Here is a 25,891-nt window from a genome sequence, read left to right as displayed (position 1 = left end):
TTGGACAAACTATCCCTTTAAAAAGCTTAAACAAAAGTTTTGCCATAGCAAAAAAAAAAAAAAAAAAAAAAAAATAAGCTTAATTTGAAGTAATAAAATTACTAACACTAAACATATAAGAATAAATTAAGGCTAAATATATATAAACAAATTTAAACAAAATCACTAAAACAAACTCAAATTAAAATGAAGCTTAAATTATAAAAAAGATAAACACATATATCTAGCCTATACAAATATGCATGTTTATACATGTGTAATACATTTTTGGACATATATGTCATGTTCATGTATATCCATCCTAAAACCCATAAATGTTATTATATAAGTAAATATAAAAGATAGGCATGCATTTAAAAAATATTACAAACATACAGATTTTTTTGGGTATATGCTGTTTGTTAAAATGTATTTTTGACATAATATTGTTGTTACATAATACCATAATCATCATATAGATATTATGAACATGTACATATACATTTCCGTTAGGGCCGAGACAGCTAATTTAGCCATTAGCCTACTAAATAAGCTAAATTTTTCTCTTTCAACATGGATATTTTAATTTATCTTACTGATGGTGGTTTCAATAATCCCTTAAAAAGAGGCTTGAAGTAAAACAGCACGAAATATTTCTTACCAAATGTACGCAGACAGTTTTGATCAAAGCATCCAGAAAGCAGACGTGAGACTTTCTTAGAAAAGTTCGACTTTAGCCATTAGCCAAAAAACAAGCAAAATCTTTTTTTTTTTACAACAAACATATTTCACTTAAGTTTCATTTAATTTTACTTACAGCAGTTTTAACACCTCAAAAGGAGCCTTGGAGTGTAATGTAGCATGAAATCATAACTGAAAGCAGAGTATTCGCAAAGTGAATGTGAGCGTTTGTTTGTAAGATGTTAGTTCTTCACCCATTAGCCTACTAAATTAGCAAAATCCTTCTCTTTCAATAAAAATATTTCACTTTATTTTGCTTACAGTGCTTTTAACGCCTCAAAAAGTGGCCTGAAGTGAAACGTAGCATAAAATGTTACTGAACACCGACCGCTTGGATCAAAGCAAATGCAAAGTGCACGTCTTCATCTATTATTTCTTTGATGACGTTGTGTATTACTGTATCTCCGTTGCCTCACAGCCAGTGAATATTAAGTGATACGTTTGCTAACTTTCAACCCACACGTGGCGTTACAAAAACACAACGCTAGCAAAAATCGAATCTAACTGCATACCTAATTTAATGCATTAGCTCCACAACAGAACTCTATGATTGGAAATCATTATAGTAGTTAACGTTGATGGTCAAGAATAAGCCAAGCCAGACCCGGTCCTTTTATGGTCGCTCGGTCCAGTGGAGACTGGCTTTGGTCTATGCACATTTGCTCGAAGTCAGCAAGAAACTGAAAACTATTAGACGGACACAGACAAAGTGAGAGTCCAACAGATAAATACCATATCCTCTCATATACAACACCGGACTTGAGCTGGTGATCAATCAATTGGGTTTCAATTCAGCAAGAGTTTGTGTGTGTGTTCATGAGACTGAGAGAAGACTTGAGGGTCATTGACAAATAAGAGTGTGTATAAAGTGCGATAAAGAATAGGAAAAGCCTAGTGCTGTCAAACGATTAATCGCGATTATTCGCATCCAAAATAAAAGTTGTTTACATAGTATATGTGTGTGTACTGTGTATATTTATTATGTATATATAAATACACACCCATGCATCTATATATTTAAGAAAAATATGTAACGTTTATATATTAAATATATTTATATATAATACAAATGATATGAATATAAAAATATTCATGGGGGTTTCATTTTGTTTTGAAAAACTTTGACCTTTTTGAACAATGGAACCTGAGGCAGAATTCGTCATAGCTGGATAAACTTTCATAGACGAGAATGGAATGTATACATTATATATTTGTATATAAAAAAAAAGACTGATTTGGAGGAATGTATCATTACATCACTTGTTCACCAATGGATGCTCTGCAGTGAATGGGTGCCGTCAGAATGAGTGTCAAACATCTGATAAAAACATCACAGTAATCCACAAGTAATCCACGATCCAATTCATCAGTTAACATCTTGTAAAGTGAAAAGACGCATTTTTGTAAAAACAAATCCATCATTAAGAAGGTGATTTAACTCTAAACTGTTACTTCTGGCCAAAATATGGGTCTATAATCCATAATAAGGCCTCCTCCAGTGAAAAGTCCATCCCCTGTTGTCCTCTCACAACAAAATCCATCGATATATTTGTTTAGAGCGGTTTTGGACTGCTTTTGCTTGTAAACAATGCTTGATCTGTGCATATTTCTCTCCTGATTCACTGGAGAAAGCAATATTATGGATAGAGAACTCAAGGCAATGGTTTCAAGTTAAAAACATCTTAATTACGGATTTTGTTGTTGTTGTTGTTTTGTTATAAACACAGCTTTTCTCTTCACAAGATGTTAACTGATGGACTGGAGTGGTGTGGATTACTTGTGGATTATTGTGATGTTTTTATCAGATGTTTGGACTCTCATTCTGACGGCACCCATTCACTGCAGAGCATCCATTGGTGAGCAAGTGATGCAATGCTGTGTTTCTCCAAATCTTATGAAAAAACTAACTAATCTACATCTCGGATGGCCTGAGTGTGAGTACATTTTCAGAAAATGTACATTTTTTAGGATAACCTTATCTTAATCATTATTTTCTAAAACGTTTTGAAATATATTTTTCAGAGTAATTCATTAATAATGATCTGTTTTTGAGGAGTCGAACTGCATGACATTTTACCAACTTATCTGATTTGAAATAAATGTTGATCCCACACATAGCTTTGATTCCTCCCAAAAATACCAAAATAAATTTGAATTCTGAAATGAAAACATGCTCATCACAGAAAAGGTGTAAACAAGTCACTGCGTGTGCATTTTTAATATATTTAAAAATAAATGAATAGATTCCATACAAAAAAAAAAAAAAAATGAGCATCATGTTATTCAACTTTACGTTTTTTACACTTAAAACTGAAAACTGTGCTGTCAAATTTAAATTTTACATTTGTTTATGAGCACACACCATGAGCCACACACACACGCTTACTACAGGCAAACAAGTCGACAAAATACACACACTAGTTACATTTGTATTCAAATGTCATGAAGCCGAGCTGGAAGCGGGATGTGTCCTACTTCCACAAAGAACGGCTATTCAAACAAACAAACTGCCCTGTTAGCCTCATTCTCCAACATTTCTAAACACATTGTTTAGCTAAAATCTGTGTTTACTCTTTATTCGAAAACACGTTTTCGTAAAACATGACAATCCCCAGGCGCTTATGCATCAGGCGTTGTGTCTATACAAATCTATCTGAAGGGAAAAAGTCAACTGGGAGACTCACTCACAGCACGTACGATATTGCAAAGCTTATACAACTTTACCTACCTTATAAATATGTATATATGTAAATATAAAATATCATAAGGAATTAGATGTTCTTGCAGTCCGTACTTGTACTCCTCATGCATATTCAACATTGTTCTTCTTTTTCCTACACACTTCAAACAAACCTTGATCTCCCCCTTGAACTTTCGAACCTGAAACTTCTACATTGTGGTAAATGGTGTACTTACATATAGTGTCCGTAATGCTGCGCTCCCGTCATGGTGTCCATAATCATGCCTCTCTGCTGTGTGCTGTTACCGTGTCTGTGCTTTTCAAACTGTCCGGCTCCTTTGTGTGTGTCTGTCTGTAACTTGTGTGACCCAAAATGATTTTGTCATATTGCCACGTCAGTGACTGTGTGTTTGATGTGTGTTTCAGCTCTGGGTCAAGCCAGTGGCGCTCTCTTCTCCATGATGACTTTGCTGTCAGTCAGACATCGAGGAGGCCTACTTTAGTGGACAATATGCCTGAGTGTGCCTTCACCTCACAGAGATTCATCTTTGCGATGCCTGTCCTCCCCCACTGAAAGCCCACATCCTCTATTTCAAGCCCAGATTGGATCTAGCCTGATTTTTCAGGGCAATAACTATCTGTGCACAAACCAGGACTCCATATGCAACACCAGGGTTGGGGAAAATCTGGAATATAAGAATCAGGTCCCTTTCAATTCATTAGTTACAATTTGAAAGTTGAAATGAACTGAAATGTAAAGAATTTCACAAATTTAGCATTTTGTTTGCAATAAAAAATAAAATAAAAAAAATTGCAAGCAATATCATGGAGTAATTTTATTTTTTTATAAGTATTTCATAATTCAAATATCTTCAATATTGTATTATATTTACATATTCTAATGAAATTTGATATATTACAAGTTCAAAATGATTTTTTTTATATCACAGTCCAAAATCAATCAATCAATAAATTATTATATGAAAATAATAAAATGAAGTAAACACTGTAATTTAATATAATTTAATTTCATTTATTTTAAATATAATCAACATATTTATGCATTTATCTCATAAATATATTTATTAAATATATTTAATTTTAATTAAATATTAAATACAGTTATATACAGTTCATTTAATTGTGACCCTGGCTGTAAAAACCCAGCTAAAGTCAGATTATTCATTTGAAATATATTTAAATTTCTCAACAAAATTAATATTTATCTCAAATAAATTTCATTAAATATATTTAGTTTTATTAAAACAGCTCATTTTACATATAATTTAAATATGTAAATATTTAAATACAGTTATATACAGTTAATTAACATTGTAATTATATAATTATTATATAATTAAATTATATAATTTTACAAATGAGAAAGATTCTACAAGCACAGGTCAAAATTATTTTACAATTAAAATAGCATAATAATAAAATAAAATAGATTTTAATTCAACGTCATTATATACGTGTGTGTGTGTGCATGTGTAAATTAAGAAAAAAGTATTTTACAAATTCTAATTGTATATTTTAATTATATTTGTTATATAACATGAAATATATAATTTAAATATATATTTTGGAATATGCAATATTATACGTATTATAACAGAACATAATATGTAATAAAAAGACGTGTATATATATACAGTATATATATATATTATATATATATATATTAATTAAATACATTCCTATTGATGGCCTTTCAAACACTTATTAATATGTCATATATGCATACATTCATTCATCATTCATCATTAATTCATTCATTCATTCATATCATGTGTTTTTCTTCTGGAAATATTTCATCAGTGTATAATAAGGTTTATCAGTAATTTATACTGAAAACAAAAAACTAATTTCATTCCGTTTTTATTCTAATTCCTTAAAGTCAAATTACAACTCTGCACACCAAATTTAAAATGCATTCTCTATATTCAACACTTGCTAAGTGAAGGCACCATCTCCTATTTTAACCTCGTCTTCCCTTACAGAATATACAGACACCTCACATACACACATCTCTCTCTCTCTCTCTCTCTCTGGTGTCCCGTGGCCTGCAGGCTCTGTTCATGTCCCGTCCCACTCACTTCTACACACACACGATGACTGTCAGCTATAGACTTCTGATCTAACGGCACGCTGACACCACAAATGAAGCAGCTTCACACAGTACGACTGCCAGAGGCTCTGGCCAGCTTTACTCTCTCTCTCTCTCATGCATACTACATCAAGAGTCCCAGCACACTTTCCCGAGCCTTAAATGATGTATTGGTGCTTGTCAAAGTTCTTCATGCTTAAAAGAAGAGGTTGAGACGTGGCTTTGATGCGCTGTCCAATTACGGCCGTATACAAGTAACAAACAGATGCACCGTCCTCCTATTACACAGACAGGTGAAACTGGTTTACATAAGGGAGATGAGATAAGCAAACTTGTAACAGTGATGTCAGCAAGTATTCACGGTCAAAGCAAAAATTCTGATGTATGTGGCAACAGGACAATCCACAGTGCAAGGAAAACAAAATATAGTCCTCATTTAATAAGATAATGAACACGGTGTAGGAATAAAGGAATGCGACATATTTGTACATATTAGTTTGAACCAATCCCAAAGGAATCGAATGAAACGCTCAACTCTATAGATTTTACTTTATTTGTATGGTAAACTTTGTATTATTTATATACTATTTACAGTTATAGTGTTTGTTAAGATTTTGAATTAGCTTTTACACTGTAAGAAGAACATTTGTAAAAAGAGATAATGTCCTGCAAGAAAATGACCAATGTCTTTTCTGTTTCATTTATGGACATTTCCATTTCCAACACAATGCAATTCATAATGCAAAACAAATCAAAAAATTCAACACATTCAAAATGAACAGCATATGAAGCTGTATTTTTATGGACTTGGTGTAGTGTAGTTATATATATTTTCAGTTTTCTTGATTTATTTTGTTACATGCTTTTCTTAAACTTTAAGTTAAACTTTTTTGACTGAAATTTTATTTCAGTTTCAGTTTTACTTTTATTTCAGTTAGTAATTACAGTACTTCAGCCTATTTCAACCTATATCAAACATGGCAACATTTCAAATTTTTGTTTGAAAAATCTAATATTTATATTTTATTTCAGCTTTAGTTAGTTTACTTAACAATAGTGTAGTTAACCATAACAACACAGACTATGAATGAGTACCTTTGTGTAACCGTGGGCAGCCATTAGATTTTGTTTAATTAAAATATCATTTATTAACATTTTATTCCAAACTTGTATCTTTACCTATACAGAGTCATATGAACAACCATACAGTATTGATTTAAGTTTCACAAACCTAAAAATACACATAACTGGTTTAATTTCGGGACAGAAATCTAAAATAATGATGATTTTCATGCTGTGTGATTCAGATGTTGATTCTGTTCAGATTCAGAGAGTGAATTATTAAACCGATTCAAACCAGTTGCCTAATTCAATTTTGTAAGTACTTTTTGCCAGTAAATTTTACTTCAGACTGCAAACTCACATTCACAACTTGTGTAAAATAAGATTTATTTTTCCGTGGTGTTTTCAGAAGCAGATACACGTTGCATTATACTAATTACCGCAAGCCTTTTATGTACGATATCTGCAGTTAAACAAATAAAGAAATGCCACTGAAAGGGAACAGGAATGCGGACATTCCTTCAGGCCTGATAAGCATCCCAAACAGAAAAGGTCAACATCTCCAGAGACTCTAGAAATACAGAAGACTGATGAGACGGGATTCACACATCACAACAGCAGCATCCTCAGCACCTCTGCCTATCTATCCAAATGTGTTGATGCCAAGCAAAAACTCCCACTTTGCCTGTTCCCGTTGGTTCCAACACTTACTATTGACAAACCGTGGCCAGTAAAACGTGGTCACATTAGCGAAATTTGTGAAATTTTGCAGGCAAAATGTCTATTTTTTTCAAGCTCACAGCTCACAAAACAGCTATTTGCTAACGGTGAACTTGAGCGACCAACTTGAACCCATAGCGAAACCCGTCTCGCGAAATTTCAGATCGCGTAGATTCCTTCCAAGCTAACAAAATATGTTCTAAGAAGCCATTCACATAAAACATGTTTTTGCTTTGAAAAAGGCAAAACGCGAGCAGTGGAATGAGCAAAAAAAATTGCATTTTTAAAGCTTTTAACTTGAACACCACAATTTTATCATGAGATGCTGCAAAATATGCAAGATGTGAGCGCAGCGGTCAAACACGCCAATCTAGCGTGTGTTTACATAGAAAAACAATGAAAAATAGCACATGGAAAATGGAAAAACATTCTGTGTGAACAACCCATATGAATGTTTCACTAACATTCTCATTATGTTACGGAAACCTTATTTCAAACCATTTTTTGCCATGGTTATATGCTAACGTTAAGAGAACATTCCACTTTGGAAACACTGTAATTTTAAATGTTCTCTGTACGCTCGGAAACAAGTAGTAACATTTAAAAGTGTTAAAGGAATGTTGAACTAAAAAAAAAAAGAAAAAACGTTACTGGAAGAATGTTCATAACTTTGAGAGAACCTAGAACGTTAGTCAATGTTCTGAGAACGTTCCATGTTAGCTAGTATGAGATTCCGGGATTTCGGTCCCGAGACGTAAATGTGGCAGCAACTTAAAGCAAAATGCGAAAAAGAGAAGTGACTTACATTAAACCAGCAGTTTAAAGCCTGACATCGTGCTCTATATAGAACTAGAGTAGGCCCTTTCAGGCTCTCATTCATTATGCAAAACGACACAGATGAAGCTGGAGGGGAGGGGGGGGGGGGGCAATTACAGCGCAAGCGATGAGAAATCTTACCTCGTGTCAAAAAGTGGGTCTGTGTACATGGGTAGAAAACAAACCGTGTCTTGTCCCTTGGACAGCGCGTTCTCTTGGCTGTGAGCTGGTTTAGTTTGTCCTTGCTTCCTGTTTCCTCCAGCTGAGCCATCTGTGAGGGAGAAACATCACAGAGAAACGGCTACTTTTAGGAGACAAAAATCTTTCAGGCACCTTTGAAAAGTTTACTTTGACTTCAGTATCTGAATAGTAATTTGGTACTCTGAAAAAAATCATAAGTGTTTTGGAATGATTCAGTCAGTAAGAAAGGATGGTTAATGTTCTACATTAAACATAGTTTAACCATGGTATTTGTAGTAAAACTTGTGTTTATACAAATCAATATGCCAAAAACATGGATAGTATACACACGTTTACATAATAAAACACACGACTGAGCGATTTTTTTAATATAAAGAGATTTACATATTAGTCAGTCTTATTCTAGTCATCACTATCAAGTCACTATTATTTGTATAGCACTTTTAACAATGCAAATTGTGTCAAAGCAGCTTTACATCAGCTTGATATAAAGCTGGGTGGCTCTTTATCAGCTTTACAGTATTTAGACGGCGAAATAGTGTGTTGAAATAGTGTCATTGTCCTCTTGCCGGACTAAATCAGCAGTTTAAATCTAGGCTGCAGCAGAGTCAGATTGTGCAGAGGACTCATCTGGTTCCTGTGGTCTTGTCTAAACTTACATAAGTTTTACAAAAATTGTTCATACGAAACGGTTGGCTTTTTTCTGCTGTGATTTGTGTTTGTTTACACTGTTCCTGAGCATGTTCCACAGAATGCAATGTGGCATGACGTAGATTCCAAAGGTTGCGGGTTCGAGTCTCGGGCCGGCAGGGATTGTAGGTGGGGGGAGTGAATGTCCAGCGCTCTCTCCACCCTCAATACCACGACTGAGGTGCCCTTGAGCAAGGCACCGAACCCCCAACTGCTCACCAGGCGCTGCAGCATAAATGGCTGCCCACTGCTCCGGGTGTATGTTCACGGTGTGTGTGTGTTCACTGCTGTGTGTGTGTGCACTTTGGATGGGTTAAATGCAGAGCACGAATTCCGAGTATGGGTCACCATACTTGGTTATATGTCACTTCACTTCACTTCACTATAGATTTGATGTCTTTCTTGCTGAGATTTTGCTCATTGTTAAATCTCTTAAACTATTTAACATAAGTTTATTAAGGCTTATGATGATATTTTTCTTACTGACTGAGTTATTGTTTTTTCCCCTTTCGTTTTTCAATGCAGTGCTGTTTCTTGTTTTTTCTTTCATGCAATAAAAAAAGCTGTGTAATTTCCTGGTTTTCATACCAAACATATCGAGTGCCCTCTTTAGGTACCAAATCCAACTGCTACTGTTGATCTAAAATCATGAAGCGTCCGTAACACAAGACTGAGTGTTAAATTGCTAAGTATGTTCTTCCAAGGTCTTCTATAAGGGGGAAGACTGTTGATTAATTGCATGAATAAATCATTAGCCCCCTATAGCTTGAATAATAGCTCAGCTATCTTGATCATTTGGCCTGTTTATCATCCTCACATTAATCTGTCTACATCAAACAGCAAGATTAAGCTAAATTAGCCGACAAATTTAACCTAGACAGTTTAGTTTGAGGCCATATGCTGGGTTATGGCTGTCACTGCATGTCGCCCAGGCTATCCGGTAATCTCCTCAGAGAGGCGGATTTAAGCAGGCTATTTTCTGCCAGCTCTTAGTGGGACACGCTGGCTTAAACTGAGTTTGTGGGCCATACAGACCTGGTTGGTGTCTGTGCTTCCATGCAAGTCAACTGGGGCTTTAACTACTCTTTAAGATTAGGTTAAGATAACAAACCTCAGCGATTTGCAAAGGTGTTTGTGAAGATACTGAGGCTTTGCATTTATGCAGGATCCTACGCCAACCTCATTTATGTTCCTATTTTTATTTGAAAAAAAAGTTACAATAGTAGTAATAATAATAATAATAATAATAATGATAATATTTCAGTTATTCTCCTATGAATCACGTCTTGATATGGAATAGCTTATCCTCACTCCCATGCCTGGGAGAATATCATAATTCATTTTTAGGTCACATTTCATCCAGAAATCAGTAAGAAATTTTGATTTATTTATTTATGTACTGTATGTATGTATGGTTGATTTGCATTTATATAATTATTTATTTAAATGAAATGGAAATCTATGTTTAGGAGTATTATTTATTGCTTTTTTATTTAATAATATTTTAGGATATCATTTTCATCTCTATTAAACACATTTCTCTCAATAATGTCAATTATCATAATGCAAAAACTTGTCTTGTACAGTTTACAGCTATCTTGTAAAAATTTAGGTTAGGTTTATATGCTTCATATGCTGTTAATTCAGGTTTAGGTCATATTTCACCCCAAAATCTGAAGAAAATAATGATACATAATGATAAATATTAGTTTATTTATTTATTTATTTCAATGAAAATGAAACCTATATTTTGGAGTATTATTTATTGATTTATTGATTTTACAAATTATGTTCTCCCTGTCTCTCTCTCTCTCTCTCTCTCTCTCTCTCTATATATATATATATATATACATTATATATATATATATATATATATATATATATATATATTAATTATATAAATAATTATTATATAAAATGTATATTTATCTCAATGATAATAAAACTAGACTATATTTAGAAGTATAATTTATTGCTTTTTTCCAATAATAATCATTTTATGATATTTTCACATCACATTTCTCTCAATATTCTCATTACTGTAATGTGAAAAAAATCATGAAAGGTATCAAATAAAATATCGGGATTAAGATTTTTTTGCAAAATAACGTGATTATTTAGTTTATCGTGTTCTCCAATTTGTCATTACTGTATTGCAAAACAACAGCAAAAATATAAATTCATATCAAATGAGGCTCACCATTGAATATAATGAAAAATACAAAAATATAAAAATGTAAGAAATGCCTAAAAATATTACATTTTCCCTATGTAGCCTTTTTATTCATTTAGTTAGTTAGTTGGTTAGTTGGTTTTGTTTGGAGTGAAATGGGATCTGTTTCCATGAGGTTGGTCCACCTTTGATCTAAATAGACAGCTTACTAGTTTCTGAAAGTCTGATTTACCTTCACAATCCAACAGGAAGCAGGTAAGCAGGTGAGGACACACTTCCTCCAGCACAGAGCAGAAGGCGTTGAACGCACACGGGCCCTTCTGGGACAGCTGATCCAGGAAGAGCTCGGCTCGTTTCTTTCTGGAGTCTTGACCCAGTATCTCTTTGTATTCCCCGAGAGAAAACACTTTGTCATACACCAAGTACCGCAGCACCTTGTTGACATCCAGTTCCTTCAGGATCATCTCCCTGTGCTGCTTCAGGACCTTAGCGACCCATTTATTTCTCTTCCTATTGACAGGTTTCCTTCCTTTAGTCCTCTGTCTTTTATTATTCTTGATAAACCACTTCTTAGTGCCACTTCCAAACATCTTCACATTTAGGATTCCCACTAAGACGTCTTGAACATTTCCATCGAAGAAAGAAAAGTGCATACTTTTTACAACCAGTACGTGATCATGCTTGTATGTTCTGCCTGTATTTGTTGTGACACCCAAAGTATCTGGGACAGCAGGACAATCTGGACAGAGACAAAATACGTGCTTGGTACTTACAGATGGTAATAGGATTAGCTTTGTGTTAAGCAGACTACGGTTAGGTTGATCTGTCTATTGCTAGACTGGAATACATATGCATTTGAAATCTGAGGTTTGAATTAATTTTTTGTAAAAATAAATAAAAAATATATAAAAATAAATAATTATTGAAATAAATAAAACAATTAATTTGATTGAACTGCACATCAGATATGTAAAAATAAAATAAAATTAAAAAACAGTAAGATTCATTTTATAGACATTTTATTTTTTCATGAGCTGAAACATATATGCATTATATAGTAATTCAAAAGCATAATTATTACTTTTTTCATATTTACTGTGTATATACAGTATATAGTCAGTAAAAATCCTGATTGCAGTAGCAGACTCTATCAGTAGAGGGAAGCACATTTACAGTCTTGACTGTTGGAAGATTTGTTATATTATAGTTTGTGGTCGTCTTTGAAGTATTTTTAATTTAATGATGTGCCAAATGTTTTCTATAGGTGAAAGATCAGGACTGCAGGCAGGCCAATTCAGCACCTGGACTCTTCTACTACGAAGCCATGCTGTTGTAATAGCTGCAGTGTGTTTAGTTGGCATCTGTAGATGGCATGGCGGATTGTGTTTACCTACAGTGGTTTCTGGAAGTATTCCTGGGCCCATTTAATAATGCCAATGACAGAATCATACCGATGAGTGATGCAGTGTCGTCTGAGGGCCCGAAGACCACTGGCATCCAGCAAAGGTCTTCGGCCTTGTCCCTTACTCACAGAGATTTCTCCAGTTTCTCTGAATCTTTTGATGATGTTATGCACTGTAGATGATGAGATTTGCAAAGCCTTTGCAATTTGCAACATTGTTTTTAAAGTATTCCATAATCTTTTTACACAATCTTTGACAGATTGGAGAGCCTCTGCCCATCTTTACTTCTGAGAGACTCTGCCTCTGTAAGACATCCCTTTTACAACTAATCATGTTACAGACCTGATGTCAATTAACTTAATTAGTTGCTAGATGGTCTCCCAGCTGAATCTTTTCAAAATGTCTTGCTTTTTTAGCCCTTTGTTGCCATCTTTTTTGAGACATGTAGCAGGCATCAAATTTGAAATGAGCTCATTTAGTGGATAAAAGTGTAAAATTTCTCAGTTTAAACATTTATGTTCTCTATGTTCTGTTGTGAATAAAATATGGGCTCATGTGATTTGAAAGTCTTTTAGTTTTAATTTTATTCAAATTTTAAAAAACATCCCAACATATCCGGAATTCGGGTTGTAACTAAAATTCAGAAAACCAAAATGGTTCAATTCAAGTTTTGAAAAGCTTCTTTTCTCTCCTCACTACGGTATCACCCTGCTGAAAAAACAACAACAAAAAATTCTAATGGTTTCCACAACAAATACCATTACAAACATAAACTTTTAACCATTAAAACCATTAAAAAGTGGTTTTCTGTTGTGTGTTTTGGGACATATATTTCATTAGTGGTTTTAATAAACCACCAACAGAAGGTGACCAATTACCGGTAGAGTCCAATAGACACCATCACCAATTCAATTAAACCATTAAAATCATTACAAATTCTGTGATGGTGTCTATTGTTTTTATCAGCAGGGCAAACTGTCCCGAGTTAAATCTGACAAGCAATTCAAAGTTCAACAACAGGAAACATACAGTATCTACAAGTTAGCAGGTAAACATTTAGCAAAATAATGTTACAATCAGTAAAACACTAAAACCGGCAACATGGTTTCCACTGTTAAACAACTTACAGTTCAGGTCACTGATTTTTCCAGAGCTTTCCAACGTGAACACAGTTTCACACCAGAGATCATTCCGAATTCAGTGCCATATTGAATGGACAGATCAGTCCTTCAGCAGCAGCTCTGTGATCCTGTGGGAATCATAATGATCACATTATCAGTATTCATACTTCAATGCAAGCTTACCTGTTCTAGAGCAGCTGAAATGAGAAGAAGACCTTCAATGATCAGCAGCATCTTGATTTAGTCAGATGAACTATAGAAGATATAATGCTGTGCAGAAGCTGAAAAACAACAGGGCTTCATAAACACTAAATCTACGACTCCAGTGGGAATACGTGCATAGATTTGCACAATAAAATGTGTTCACCAACTTCTTACATAATACAGTTTTATACATCTATATAATAATAATAACTCTTTAAGGCAACGTAGGTTTTTTATGCATCTTTCAATTTTGAGATTTTGCCTTTCCATAAAGTTTTTTTTTTTTTTTTTTAGACCTGTGGAAAGAAAACATCCAAAATACACTTTTAAGTCTTCGTTTTATAGCATTTAAAATTTTTGTGTCTGTAGATTTCAATTACATTTCATATCCTTAAAGGCTGTATTCTTATATAAGTGTTGTGTTCATATATAATTTTATATATTTTATTAATTAACAAAATTGTGAAATTAATTAATTAATTAATTAAATAGTTTGGAAACAAATAATTTTGAACCTTCATCCAGTGTTTGTATTTTTGTTCTAGAAATGTATGCAAAGAAACACAGATTTAATTAGACAATGCGCCATTTGCATATTTATAACATTTCTGAAAATTTTTAATTCAAAATATTTGCAATTCATTTGTATTATAAAAGTGGTAATACATTAAACCCAGAATGTCAACTCAACATTTTCTTAATCATCACGTCGCTTTATTAACTCTATCAATATTTGGTGAAAAATACCTTATTTATAAAAAGAAAATCTCTGAATACATTCAAGACGTTTTCTGCACATTTTTAGTAGAAAAAGCATGCACTTGAAAGTAAGTTCATGAAACTTCACCTTACACTTTAAACATTGCATATCTAAAAACACCATAACAAATACTGTCAGAAATGCAAATTATCATAAAATGAAATAAAATGAAATAAAAATGGAATAACTTTTCCCTTAGAAGTGTTCACAGATATTCCACTTACATTTGCAATAACTTGTTCATCAGACTTTGCACTTTTCTGCTGCTCTCAGTCCCAAGGTTCAAGAAGGCCCTCTGAATAAACTCAAACGTTTATTTGATCTTCTTATACTCCTTATTCATTCTTTCTTCAAAGAGGACAATGAATGCATTTGTAAAGTCTCCCACGTTTTCCATCACAAACTCCTCTTCCAGGACAATGACAACATTGAACAAATTGGAAAGCAATGTGAAGAATTCCCATTTTCATTTTACTTGATTCTCCCAAGATTCATACCTTGTAAAAAAAAAAGTAAAAAAAAAAAAAAGCATAAAATAACAGTATTAATACTCAGTCTATATAATGAATACAGCCAGAATACTGAATATCCTCACTGCCCATGTTCTCACTGTTTGGTATTTGAAAAACAAAAACCCACTTTTTAATTCTCTCTTTAATTTGATTTCAGTCTGCACAGATGGTTTTGTCTCAGTGGATTCAGATCCAAGTTTAGCTATCATTTCCAAGTAACTTGTAAAAAGTTTTTGCACCTTTTCTTATAATAAAAATAACATACTGTACATATCTTAGTAGGCTTATAGTTGGTGCTTTCTTTAAGCACAGAATCAAACTACAATATCAAATTTGTAGATATATGCCAACACATTGAGATGAACTTCATCTTGAGCTGCTCATTGTTTGGAACACAGCATCTAGACTGTAAAACGTAAAATAGTTAGAATAACAGCAATTCTGCAGTGCAGTGTGAGTGATGCAAGTCAAAATAAGATCAGTTTTGGGCATCTAAATCTATTTTCATTTACACTGCACCTGTTACAGCTTGAAATTATCCTTATGTTTTTTGTTTTGTTTTTTTTGAGCACAAAAAATGATTAACTCAATATGAGTGGCTGTCACACCAGCAGGTGGCAACATCGTCCAATGAGAAAGTTTTGCGTAAATTCCAGAGCCACGAATGAATGGCAGTAAGTGAAAACAGGACAGGTTAAAAAGTGCAGTGTCTACAAGCTTTATGCAGTTGTATTTTTATTTTCAGAGTCTAACAGGCTACCGGCATGCCTAGTTTGCAACATCAGAGCATCAGAACAGTTTTTCCCCATCAAAATTAGAATGAAACTGCTTTGATTTACAAAAAAATGCATATGAAAATATGCATAATGATACATAATGGTTTTCAGGTTTATAGGACTCATACCAGAACCTGTGCAAAATTTACTCAATGATTTTTAGTTAAGGGAAGATAATATGGAAATGATAACCATAAATCTAATGTGATAAATTTAATGGTACAGTTAAAACAAAAGTCTAATTCACCTTATTCAAATTACTAATTTAAATTCAACAATTTTTGAACATTCTTAATTTCATTATGTTTACTCCACCTGAATTTGTCAAATGGAAGTTACCTTAATATATCTGTGTTTGGACCACATCAGTTGTCTTGACATTTCTTGACATTATTGACTTTGGGCAGAGGATTTGTAATTGCCAGTGTATAATTTATGGGACTTAATGGGGAGAGTAAATATTCAAATTATGTGTTCAAATTAAGAAGGTATTTTCTTTATTTGCTAGGTTAGCATACCTCATATAAGGCTAATCTATTGCTGTATTCAAATAAGAAGAATAATAAACATAGTAATAAGCTGCAATGTGCCGATGATGGCACATATGAAGTTTCGTGATGGCATGCCAATGAATTCGTAAAATATGAAATTTTACAAAAATATTTGAAATTATTAGCACCAAAAATGGCCGACATGAAAAACATTGGATAACTCAGTATGTCACAGTGAACCTAAAGAGACCAGTCTTGTGATTTTTGGTCAAACCCTTGCCAATTTTCATATCTCCTGACCACTAAGTGGTGCAGCGCCGAAACTGTGCAGGTCGCCTCAGATCATGGTTATTATGATACACACCAAGTTTGGTCTCAATACACTAAAGCATTGTGGACATATAGCCCCACGTCCATTTTTGTGCACTCTTTATCGAATTATTCGCATTTTATTTGAAAATAGTTTGACTAATCAGTTTGAATTTCAAAACTTTTTGCCAGCATGGTCTGAAGATGATTTGAGAAGAACAGAACTTGGAGAATAAATACAAAAGCAAACTAGGCACTGATTACTTAATTAATAGAACACAGTTGAACAGAATAACATAATCAAGACAACACAGGAAACTAGGTAAATGAAACTAAACAAGGCAAAAGAACAGGAACAGAAAGAAACACAACCAAAAGTTCTTAACTGTGACACTCACAAATCATGCTATATTATTGATTTTTAATTTGAATGATTCATTTTCAAACTGTTTTTATAAAAACATGAACAATAAATAAACTAAAGAGAGACAAAAAAAAAAAGATAACTGCACTAATAGAGTACTGCACCATACAGACGACAACCGCAAGCTCAGATCATTCTCAGTAGGGTGTTTTCACAACACGTCATCAATCCGGAAGTCAGCCATTTTGGTGGCAATGAACGTAAACAATGCCATGATTGAACCGAATGGAACTCTAAAAATTGGCTGATTTTTGCTGCTGAAAATGGTCAATTACTGTATTATTGTGTTTTGGGCTGTACGAATCAGTTGGACCAGGAAAACATATGGAATACTATAGACTGCCAAAATTTATAACAAATCAAGGAGAAGAGTACAAAACACTGTCTGAGGGGAGTGGTGAGCAGCCATTGGTGAGCTCCAATGCTCAGAGCAAAGAGAGCACTGTACATTCAATTCTCCACCTACAACTCCTGCAGTACTGAGACTCAAACCCGCAACCTTCGGGTTACAAGTCCGACTGTCTAACCATTAGGCCACAACTGCCTATTTAGTTAATGGTGCTAATGCAGATGAGGCAGGCGAGCCGAGCTTATTCACAAGAATCCTGCTTAGCAGTGCTTACAAGATTTTTTATTTTTTTTACGGCTGTTGCATGTTATTGACAAAACAAAAATAACTTTATTCATAACCAGTAAAGCGACATTTGACTTTGACTGTATGTGATCTAAAATGACATGTGATTTAGTTGCTGATTTTAGCCTAGATCTTTTTATAGGCCTATTTATGAAAAAGCTCACAGGTAATATGTTTTAATTTGCAGTTACATACAACAGCAGAATTTATTTTTTATTTTTTTATTTTTTTACATAGTAACAGTTTGTGTTTCATGGGAGAAACCCAAACCGCACATAAAATAACTAACTAATAAATTATAATATTATGTAACAAAAATGTACAAAAATAATTAGTCAACTGCAATGTCTTCAGGCCAATTATAGACTATTTGTGGAATTGTGACCTGAAGCGAGACCATATTAATGCCTATCCAGTCACTGTTCCAGATCATTTAATGTCCTGCATCGACGTAAGTTGGTTTGGGAAAAACGCAACTAGTAAATGAATGCATGTTTATATAAGTAAGATGTAATGATATCCTCGCGTTGCATCGTGCTCTTCTTCTGAGGTACTGCAAATACAAGACTGAGACAACAGAAAGCACACCCTGTTTGTTTTCTTTATTTTACAAAAGGGTTTTGTAATGTTTTGTTATTATGGGTGTTTTACTCGTATGACTAAGTTGAACTCTTCCCGCTGTTATCGGGATCACGCCGGCACCTCCGCTTACCAGAGAAGTGCAGTAGCATACTTGTTGTGCTCTATATAAGCTTCAATCATAGCGAATAAAAATATGTTACCTGTGAGATTTTTAGGTTTAAAATTCACTTTTACATGGTGTTTGAACTTAAATGTGTGTTGGCAGTGTGTGTACACATCCACCTTATGATAAAAATCCACCCAGTGGTATTTTTTAAAATCCCCATAAATCATAACCCCTTTCTCAAATGAAGCCATTCACAGATTCTTGGCAGAATGAACTCACACAGGCCCAGGCCGCTCCCACGATTGGTGATTGACACTGCTGTTTTATCACAGACTCACCCGGAGTGAGCTGTAGACAGTCCGCCATTGTTTCGACGCCAGAGCAGGACTAGACAAGAATGTCTCCTAAGCGATTGAGGTGTTTTGTTGTTGGATGTAATAATGAATATAGCAGTCGTCATTTACTCCCGACATCTGAGCCACTGAAGACACAGAGGATTATGTTTGTTTTTGAAGGGAATGCACCCCCTGATCTACCTAAATGTGTTTATGTTCGCGCAAATCATTCGTGATCCAGCTTCACCTCCAGAATAAGTGAGTATATTTTTTGGAGCAAATCACCTTTCCCAATAATGTGCTAGTTAGCAAGTTCCACTACTAATTGCAGCTCGTCACCCCATGGAAGAGAGGGGCGGGGTGAGCAGAGCTCATTAGCATTTAAAGGGACATGCACCAAAAGGGTTTGTTGTGAACAGAGCTGTTTTTGACTAGGCAAAAAGGGTGTTGTTATACACTACCATTGAGAGATTTTAACCAAAGTATGTTATAGACTTTCATTAAGACCCTAAAGAATCATACCAACTTGTGGAAAAGGGGCATCTGATGACTCCTTTAAATAGGCCTATAGTAAATTGAGTAGGAATAAAAAGCAACCACAAGTATCCTATTTTCTTCCATGTCATTTTAGATCACATAAAAACCAAATTTTGCTGAGTATGAATAAAATAATTTCTGTTTCGTCAATAATATGCAGCAGCCGTGAAAATATAGATTTGAACAATCTTATAAGTAACACTATAACAAAGCAGGATTCTCTTGCCCCCTGATGTGTCTCTCCTGTTGAAAATGAACTGATATCGCGGTTGTCGCCGGTACGGTGCAGTACTGAAATGGGGGATGAAACAACTACCCACACATTTGAAACAAATATTAAAACATAATCTAATTTTTCTGGTTTCTTAAACAAAAAACAAACAAAAAAGAATTCTCATTTCTCTCATTTATTTTTAAATAGAATATCAAATGACCAGAAGGTTCACGGACCAGGAAGAATATCTAATTTAATAAAAATCACATGACATTCAGGAAACCAAAATCATAAAACAACCTTCCCTTCAGTAGTCATCACAAAACAAATAAATAAAATAATCTATAATCATAAACATTAGTAAATAATGGTTACTATGTTTATCTGAGGCACCAAATCTCTCATGATGACATGATGTGTTGTTATCTGTATTATTTCCAAGTGAATCCTCCCTTTGAACCTCACACTGACGCGTATATTCTCATATATAGCTCTTGATTTACAGTAAACTATGTTTTTGTAGGCACTGATTTAGGTTATAATGTGTGAAAGAATTGCAAACAAGCAATTAAATGTAAAAAAAATAACCCCAAACCTGAACAGAGTCAACATTTAGCTACTCAGTACCAACAGACTGGCTCACATTATAAAAGTACTGTATTACCATCTGATGCCATTATTTTACCATTATACTGCAACTTTTTATAATACAAATTACATGACTCATTCACTAATTCTATGTCACACGATGCAGCATTTATCTTCCCACTGCACTGGAATTGAATCAGTTAGATAATATTCCAGGATGCGTACGTGACTGACCCAACCCTCACTTATCAATTCCACATAATCATAATCAAGGAGTTGCAATGTTTGATTCTCAGTAAATACACCTTCTTTATTACAGCATCAGGAAGTTTCCAATATTTCACCTTTTTTTAACATTACCATATTATTTCCAGTTTGAATAATAATTAACCATTTACTCAAAAGTCTGTATTTATATTCAATGCTTGAATAGATTATTTTAATACATCTTGCATGGTTTCTACTAAACCTAAACGTATTAAACTGAAACGTCTTAGCAAACACTTTTAAGAAAGTTATAGTTGTGTATATGCACAAGTTTGGGTTCAGTAAGGTTTGTTTTTATAGCTTTATCACATTTTATTTAGCAAGGATGCATTAAACTGATCAAAAGTGACAGTAAAGGCATTTATAATGTTATTTGAAATAAATGCTGTTATTACTTTCTATTCATCAAAGGATCCTGTAAAAAAATGTGTCATCGTTTCCACAAAAATACAACTGTTTTCAACATTGATAATGCAGTCGTGGTGAGAATTATTGGCACCCTTGGTAAATATGATCAAAGAAGACTGAAAATAAACCTGCATTATTAATCGATTAATTGATCTTTTATTTATTTTTTATCACAAAAATCTAACCTTTCATTGAACTAAAACAATTGAAAATGGGGGAAATATCATTATGAAATAAATGTTTTTCTCAAATACACGTTGGACACAATTATTGGCACCCCTAGAAATTCTTATGAGTAAAATATCTCTGAAGTATATTCCCATTCATATTCACAATTTTGAGCACTCCAGGGTGATTACGAACATGAAATTATCCAGCCATGACTTCCTGTTTCACAGAAATATAAATAGGAGGGAAAACAAAGCCCAAATTCCCTTAATCATCCATCACAATGAGAAAAACCAAAGAATATTTTTCTGATGTGCAGCAAAAGATAATTGAGCTTCACAAATTAGTGAAGTGGCTTTAAGAAAAGAGCTAGAGCAGTGAAAATCCCCATTTCACAAATCAGGGCAAGAATTAAGAATTTCCAATCAACATAAAATGTTACGAAATTTTTAAAAAAATACAAAATCAAAGGGATTAACAATTCAGATGAATTTTCACAGCCTTTTTTGATCATATTTACCAAGGGTGTCAATAATTCTGACCACAACTGAAATATTTCTTGAGCATCAAATCAGCATATTAGAATGATTTCTAAATCATCATGTGACACTGAAGACTGGAGTAATGAGGGTGAAAATGCAGCTTTGCATCACAGGAATAAATTACATTTAAAAATATATTCAAATAGAAAACAGACATTTTAAAATAACATTTCCAAATTTGACTGTTTTTACTGTATTAAAATAAATGAATCTTTAATGGTTAGTGAAAAGGTCATTTAAATGTCCTAAGTTATTACAACTGTGACCTTAATCGCCTGCCACCTATGAACCATAAGCATGTTAAGGACGGTTTCACAGGTGCATGTGTGTTTATTGAACAAAGATGAAAAATATCGTTTAAACCCTCATCACCTGTAAACCTTATTTGGATTTTACAAAATTATCTTTAAAATGCAGCAGAAAAATCAAAGTTTCTTTATTTGCCGAGTTTATATATATGTGCAAATATGCTGTATTGATCGCAGGTCTGATCAAATAAGTGGGGCCAGTTCTGAAAAGGAAGTTGAAAGTAAGTTTATCATTATTCTAACATTTGGTTCTGATGGAATGATCCAATTGCAAGCTTTAGTGATGGGTTTTCCTCAGACAGCACGTAACTTCATATCTGTAGTTACAAAGGTTGGTCTAAGGGTATAAAAACGGAGGAGAAACTATAATCAACATCTATTGGCAGTCATTCGTGCATTGCTGCACATTTCCTCTTCCAGTAAGAAAGGCTTTTTATGGATATGATTCACACAAGTGAAAAAATTACAAAAAATATGTCAAGTTAATATATAACAGCAATATAACTAGAAAATTCTGGTTAATTGGTGCATTTTTCCAGTCATCTCAATTTATCTGAATTCACCATATAACACTCACCTGATTTGTTGTGAAAAAATCCCACATTACATCACACACTTGCGATCTACATGATCAGTTTTCAAAGTGTAGATTCTTGTTAAATCAGCCCATCAAGTTATAATTCAGGAACACATGCAGAGTCTGTTTGTTACTGTATTTTGGCAAATGAATAATCAAACCTTATGCTAAAAACTAATTTTCAATCTTCAAATGCTACAAAATCCCTTATATTTTATATCTTAATCTCAATATTAATATATTTGTGCTGATAATATTTAGTTAACACTCTACCAAGCATTTCATTTCTGAATTATTCGGAAGAGTAATTCTACTGCTGTGAAATCAATAAAAAATTATATCCTTTGACCACATTTCTCAACTGTTTTCATGGGAAAAGTGTTGAAACCACAATCCAAAATAAAAGTTTTTGTTTACATAATATATGTGTGTGTTCTGTGTATATTTATATTTATTATGTATATATACAGACACACACGTACAGCATATATTTTGAAAATATTTACTTGTATTTATTTATATTCATATAAATTATATCAAGATTTAATATTTAATATATAAACATAACAAATTTTTCTCAAATATATACAGTATGTGTGTGTATTTATATATACATGATAAATATACACAGTACACAAATTATTTATACAAAAGCCTTTATTTTGGATGTGATTAATCGCGATTAAAAGTTTGACAGCACTAAAAATAATATAATATAATATAAGTCACACTATAGTATATATGTGCACACGTTATAGGTGTGCCCATATGCATTGCATATAATAAAATTAATATTTTCAGTGTTTAAATCCATATCCTCTATAATCCTGCACAAAACTAAACCCATATTCTCACAGCATAGACTGTGTCTAAGGCCCCAGATATACTCAAGAACAGGGGTTTTCAAACTTTTTCATGCCACAGACCAGTGTATTTATTGTAGACTAAAACTATAAAAAACTATTTTTGTGAATTAAAATCAAGCTGAAATAAAATAACATAGAATCTAAAAAAATAAATAAATAAACGTAAAAAAATGATAAAATAAAAAATACCGTAAGCATACTTTTATTGAATTATGATTACTGGTGACCTAAAACTTTATGACATCCGTGGCAGTGATTTTGACCTGTTTATTACAGTACATCATTTGATAAAGATAATGAAAGTGTATTTTGAACAATACAAGCAATGCCTATGAAGCGGAGATGTGAAAATGATCAGAAAGTGAAACCGAAAAGTTCTGTTTATTTCACCAATTTGTTTCGGCACACAGGCCTTCATCAGGGCTAAAAGAAAAGACTAATTTAAATACAAACAAAACCAAATTTCAAACTTGCAATTAACCATAATAAACTTTCAAACTTGCAAGCCCATAATAAACTTAAATCCATGAAAGCCACACACCAAAATACTGTATAGAGTGGAGTTCTTTCGTACACGTTGCTTCATCCTTATTTTATGATTTTACATTTACATTTATTCATTTAGCTGACGCTTTTATCCAAAGCGACTTACAATTGCTATATATGTCAGAGGTCGCACGCCTCTGGAGCAACTAGGGGTTAAGTGTCTTGCTCATTTTCTAGTACTCTGATGATTGCTATTGTGCAAATCATATTCTCATTCCCAAAAGTGATATTGTCTGCTAGCACTGTCCCAAATTAACCCCAGTTTTATTGCATTGTTGCCAATCATGTCATTATACACTCACCTAAAGGATTATTAGGAACACCATACTAATACTGTGTTTGACCCCCTTTCGCCTTCAGAACTGCCTTAATTTTACGTGGCATTGATTCAACAAGGTGCTGAAAGCATTCTTTAGAAATGTTGGCCCATATTGATAGGATAGCATCTTGCAGTTGATGGAGATTTGTGGGATGCACATCCAGGGCACGAAGCTCCCGTTCCACCACATCCCAAAGATGCTCTATTGGGTTGAGATCTGGTGACTGTGGGGGCCATTTTAGTACAGTGAACTCATTGTCATGATCAAGAAACCAATTTGAAATGATTCGAGCTTTGTGACATGGTGCATTATCCTGCTGGAAGTAGCCATCAGAGGATGGGTACATGATGGACATGGTCAGAAACAATGCTCAGGTAGGCCGTGGCATTTAAACGATGCCCAATTGGCAGTAAGAGGCCTAAAGTGTGCCAAGAAAACATCCCCCACACCATTACACCACCACCACCAGCCTGCACAGTGGTAACAAGGCATGACGGATCCATGTTCTCATTCTGTTTACGCCAAATTCTGACTCTACCATCTGAATGTCTCAACAGAAATCGAGACTCATCAGACCAGGCAACATTTTTCCAGTCTTCAACCATCCAATTTGGGGAGCTCGTGCAAATTGTAGCCTCTTTTTCCTATTTGTAGTGGAGATGAGTGGTACCCGGTGGGGTCTTCTGCTGTTGTAGCCCATCCGCCTCAAGGTTGTGCGTGTTGTGGCTTCACAAATGCTTTGCTGCATACCTCGGTTGTAACGAGTGGTTATTTCAGTCAAAGTTGCTCTTCTATCAGCTTGAATCAGTCGGCCCATTCTCCTCTGACCTCTAGCATCAACAAGGCATTTTCGCCCACAGGACTGCCACATACTGGATGTTTTTCCCTTTTCACACCATTCTTTGTAGACCCTAGAAATGGTTGTGCGTGAAAATCCCAGTAACTGAGCAGATTGTGAAATACTCAGACCGGCCCGTCTGGCACCAACAAGCATGCCACGCTCAAAATTGCTTAAATCACCTTTCTTTCCCATTCTGACATTCAGTTTGGAGTTCAGGAGATTGTCTTGACCAGGACCACACCCCTAAATGCATTGAAGCAACTGCCATGTGATTGGTTGATTAGATAATTGCATTAATGAGAAATTGAACAGGTGTTCCTAATAATCCTTTAGGTGAGTGTAATTGCCAATAATCATGTTTTGTACTGCAATATGTAGTTGGAATATATATTGAAGGATGCTCATCTCTGTTTTTATGGAAAATTCATTCTATTGATGCAACTGTTGAATGATTTGGAGGTAAGAGGCATCATCAAAAGGGAAAAAGTTAAATAATAATAATTTAACTTATAATTCAAATAAGAATAATAAAAGACAAAATAATCAAATTCAATCAAAAATGCTGAAGATGGAATTTTGATTAGAAGTGATAATGAGACATCAACAATAACCCTCAAATGACAATTACAGACAAAAATGGAATAACACTTCATTTATTCATCATTTGTTACATACAACATACATCATTTATATGCACTTTTGCATTCAAAGAGAGAAACACAGAAAACAATGGAAAAAAGCATAGTAACTAAAAACACACTAAAAGTGATTCATTTAGCATAACTCCAAATGATCAGTACTCTGTTTCTTTGTATGAAATTTACCCCTAATATGTTTAGTTTTCAATTTAGCACAACTAATTTGTTGACTGCATTATAGT

At 33.8% G+C, this 25,891-nt stretch overlaps 1 protein-coding gene across 1 annotated transcript in view; it reads right to left on the bottom strand.

Annotated features, from left to right (window-relative positions):
* The window catches only part of LOC306868477 (uncharacterized protein), a 41,183-nt gene extending 29,295 nt beyond the window's left edge, over positions 1-11,888 (bottom strand). Inside the window, exons 1-2 of the mRNA XM_079414665.1 lie at positions 11,405-11,888; positions 8,250-8,379 (exon numbers count right to left, since the gene is read on the bottom strand). Coding sequence (XP_079270791.1) covers positions 8,250-8,379; positions 11,405-11,825 — 551 coding nt within the window. The 5' untranslated portion in view covers positions 11,826-11,888. The remainder of the gene's footprint in view (positions 1-8,249; positions 8,380-11,404) is intronic.
* Between the last annotated feature and the right edge of the window lie 14,003 nt (positions 11,889-25,891).

The sequence above is a fragment of the Barbus barbus genome (assembly GCF_936440315.1).
Source record: "Barbus barbus genome assembly, chromosome: 50".
Taxonomy (NCBI): Eukaryota; Metazoa; Chordata; class Actinopteri; order Cypriniformes; family Cyprinidae; genus Barbus; species Barbus barbus.
Note: the sequence above shows the minus strand (reverse complement) of the source record. Positions and strands in the feature narration are given on the sequence as shown.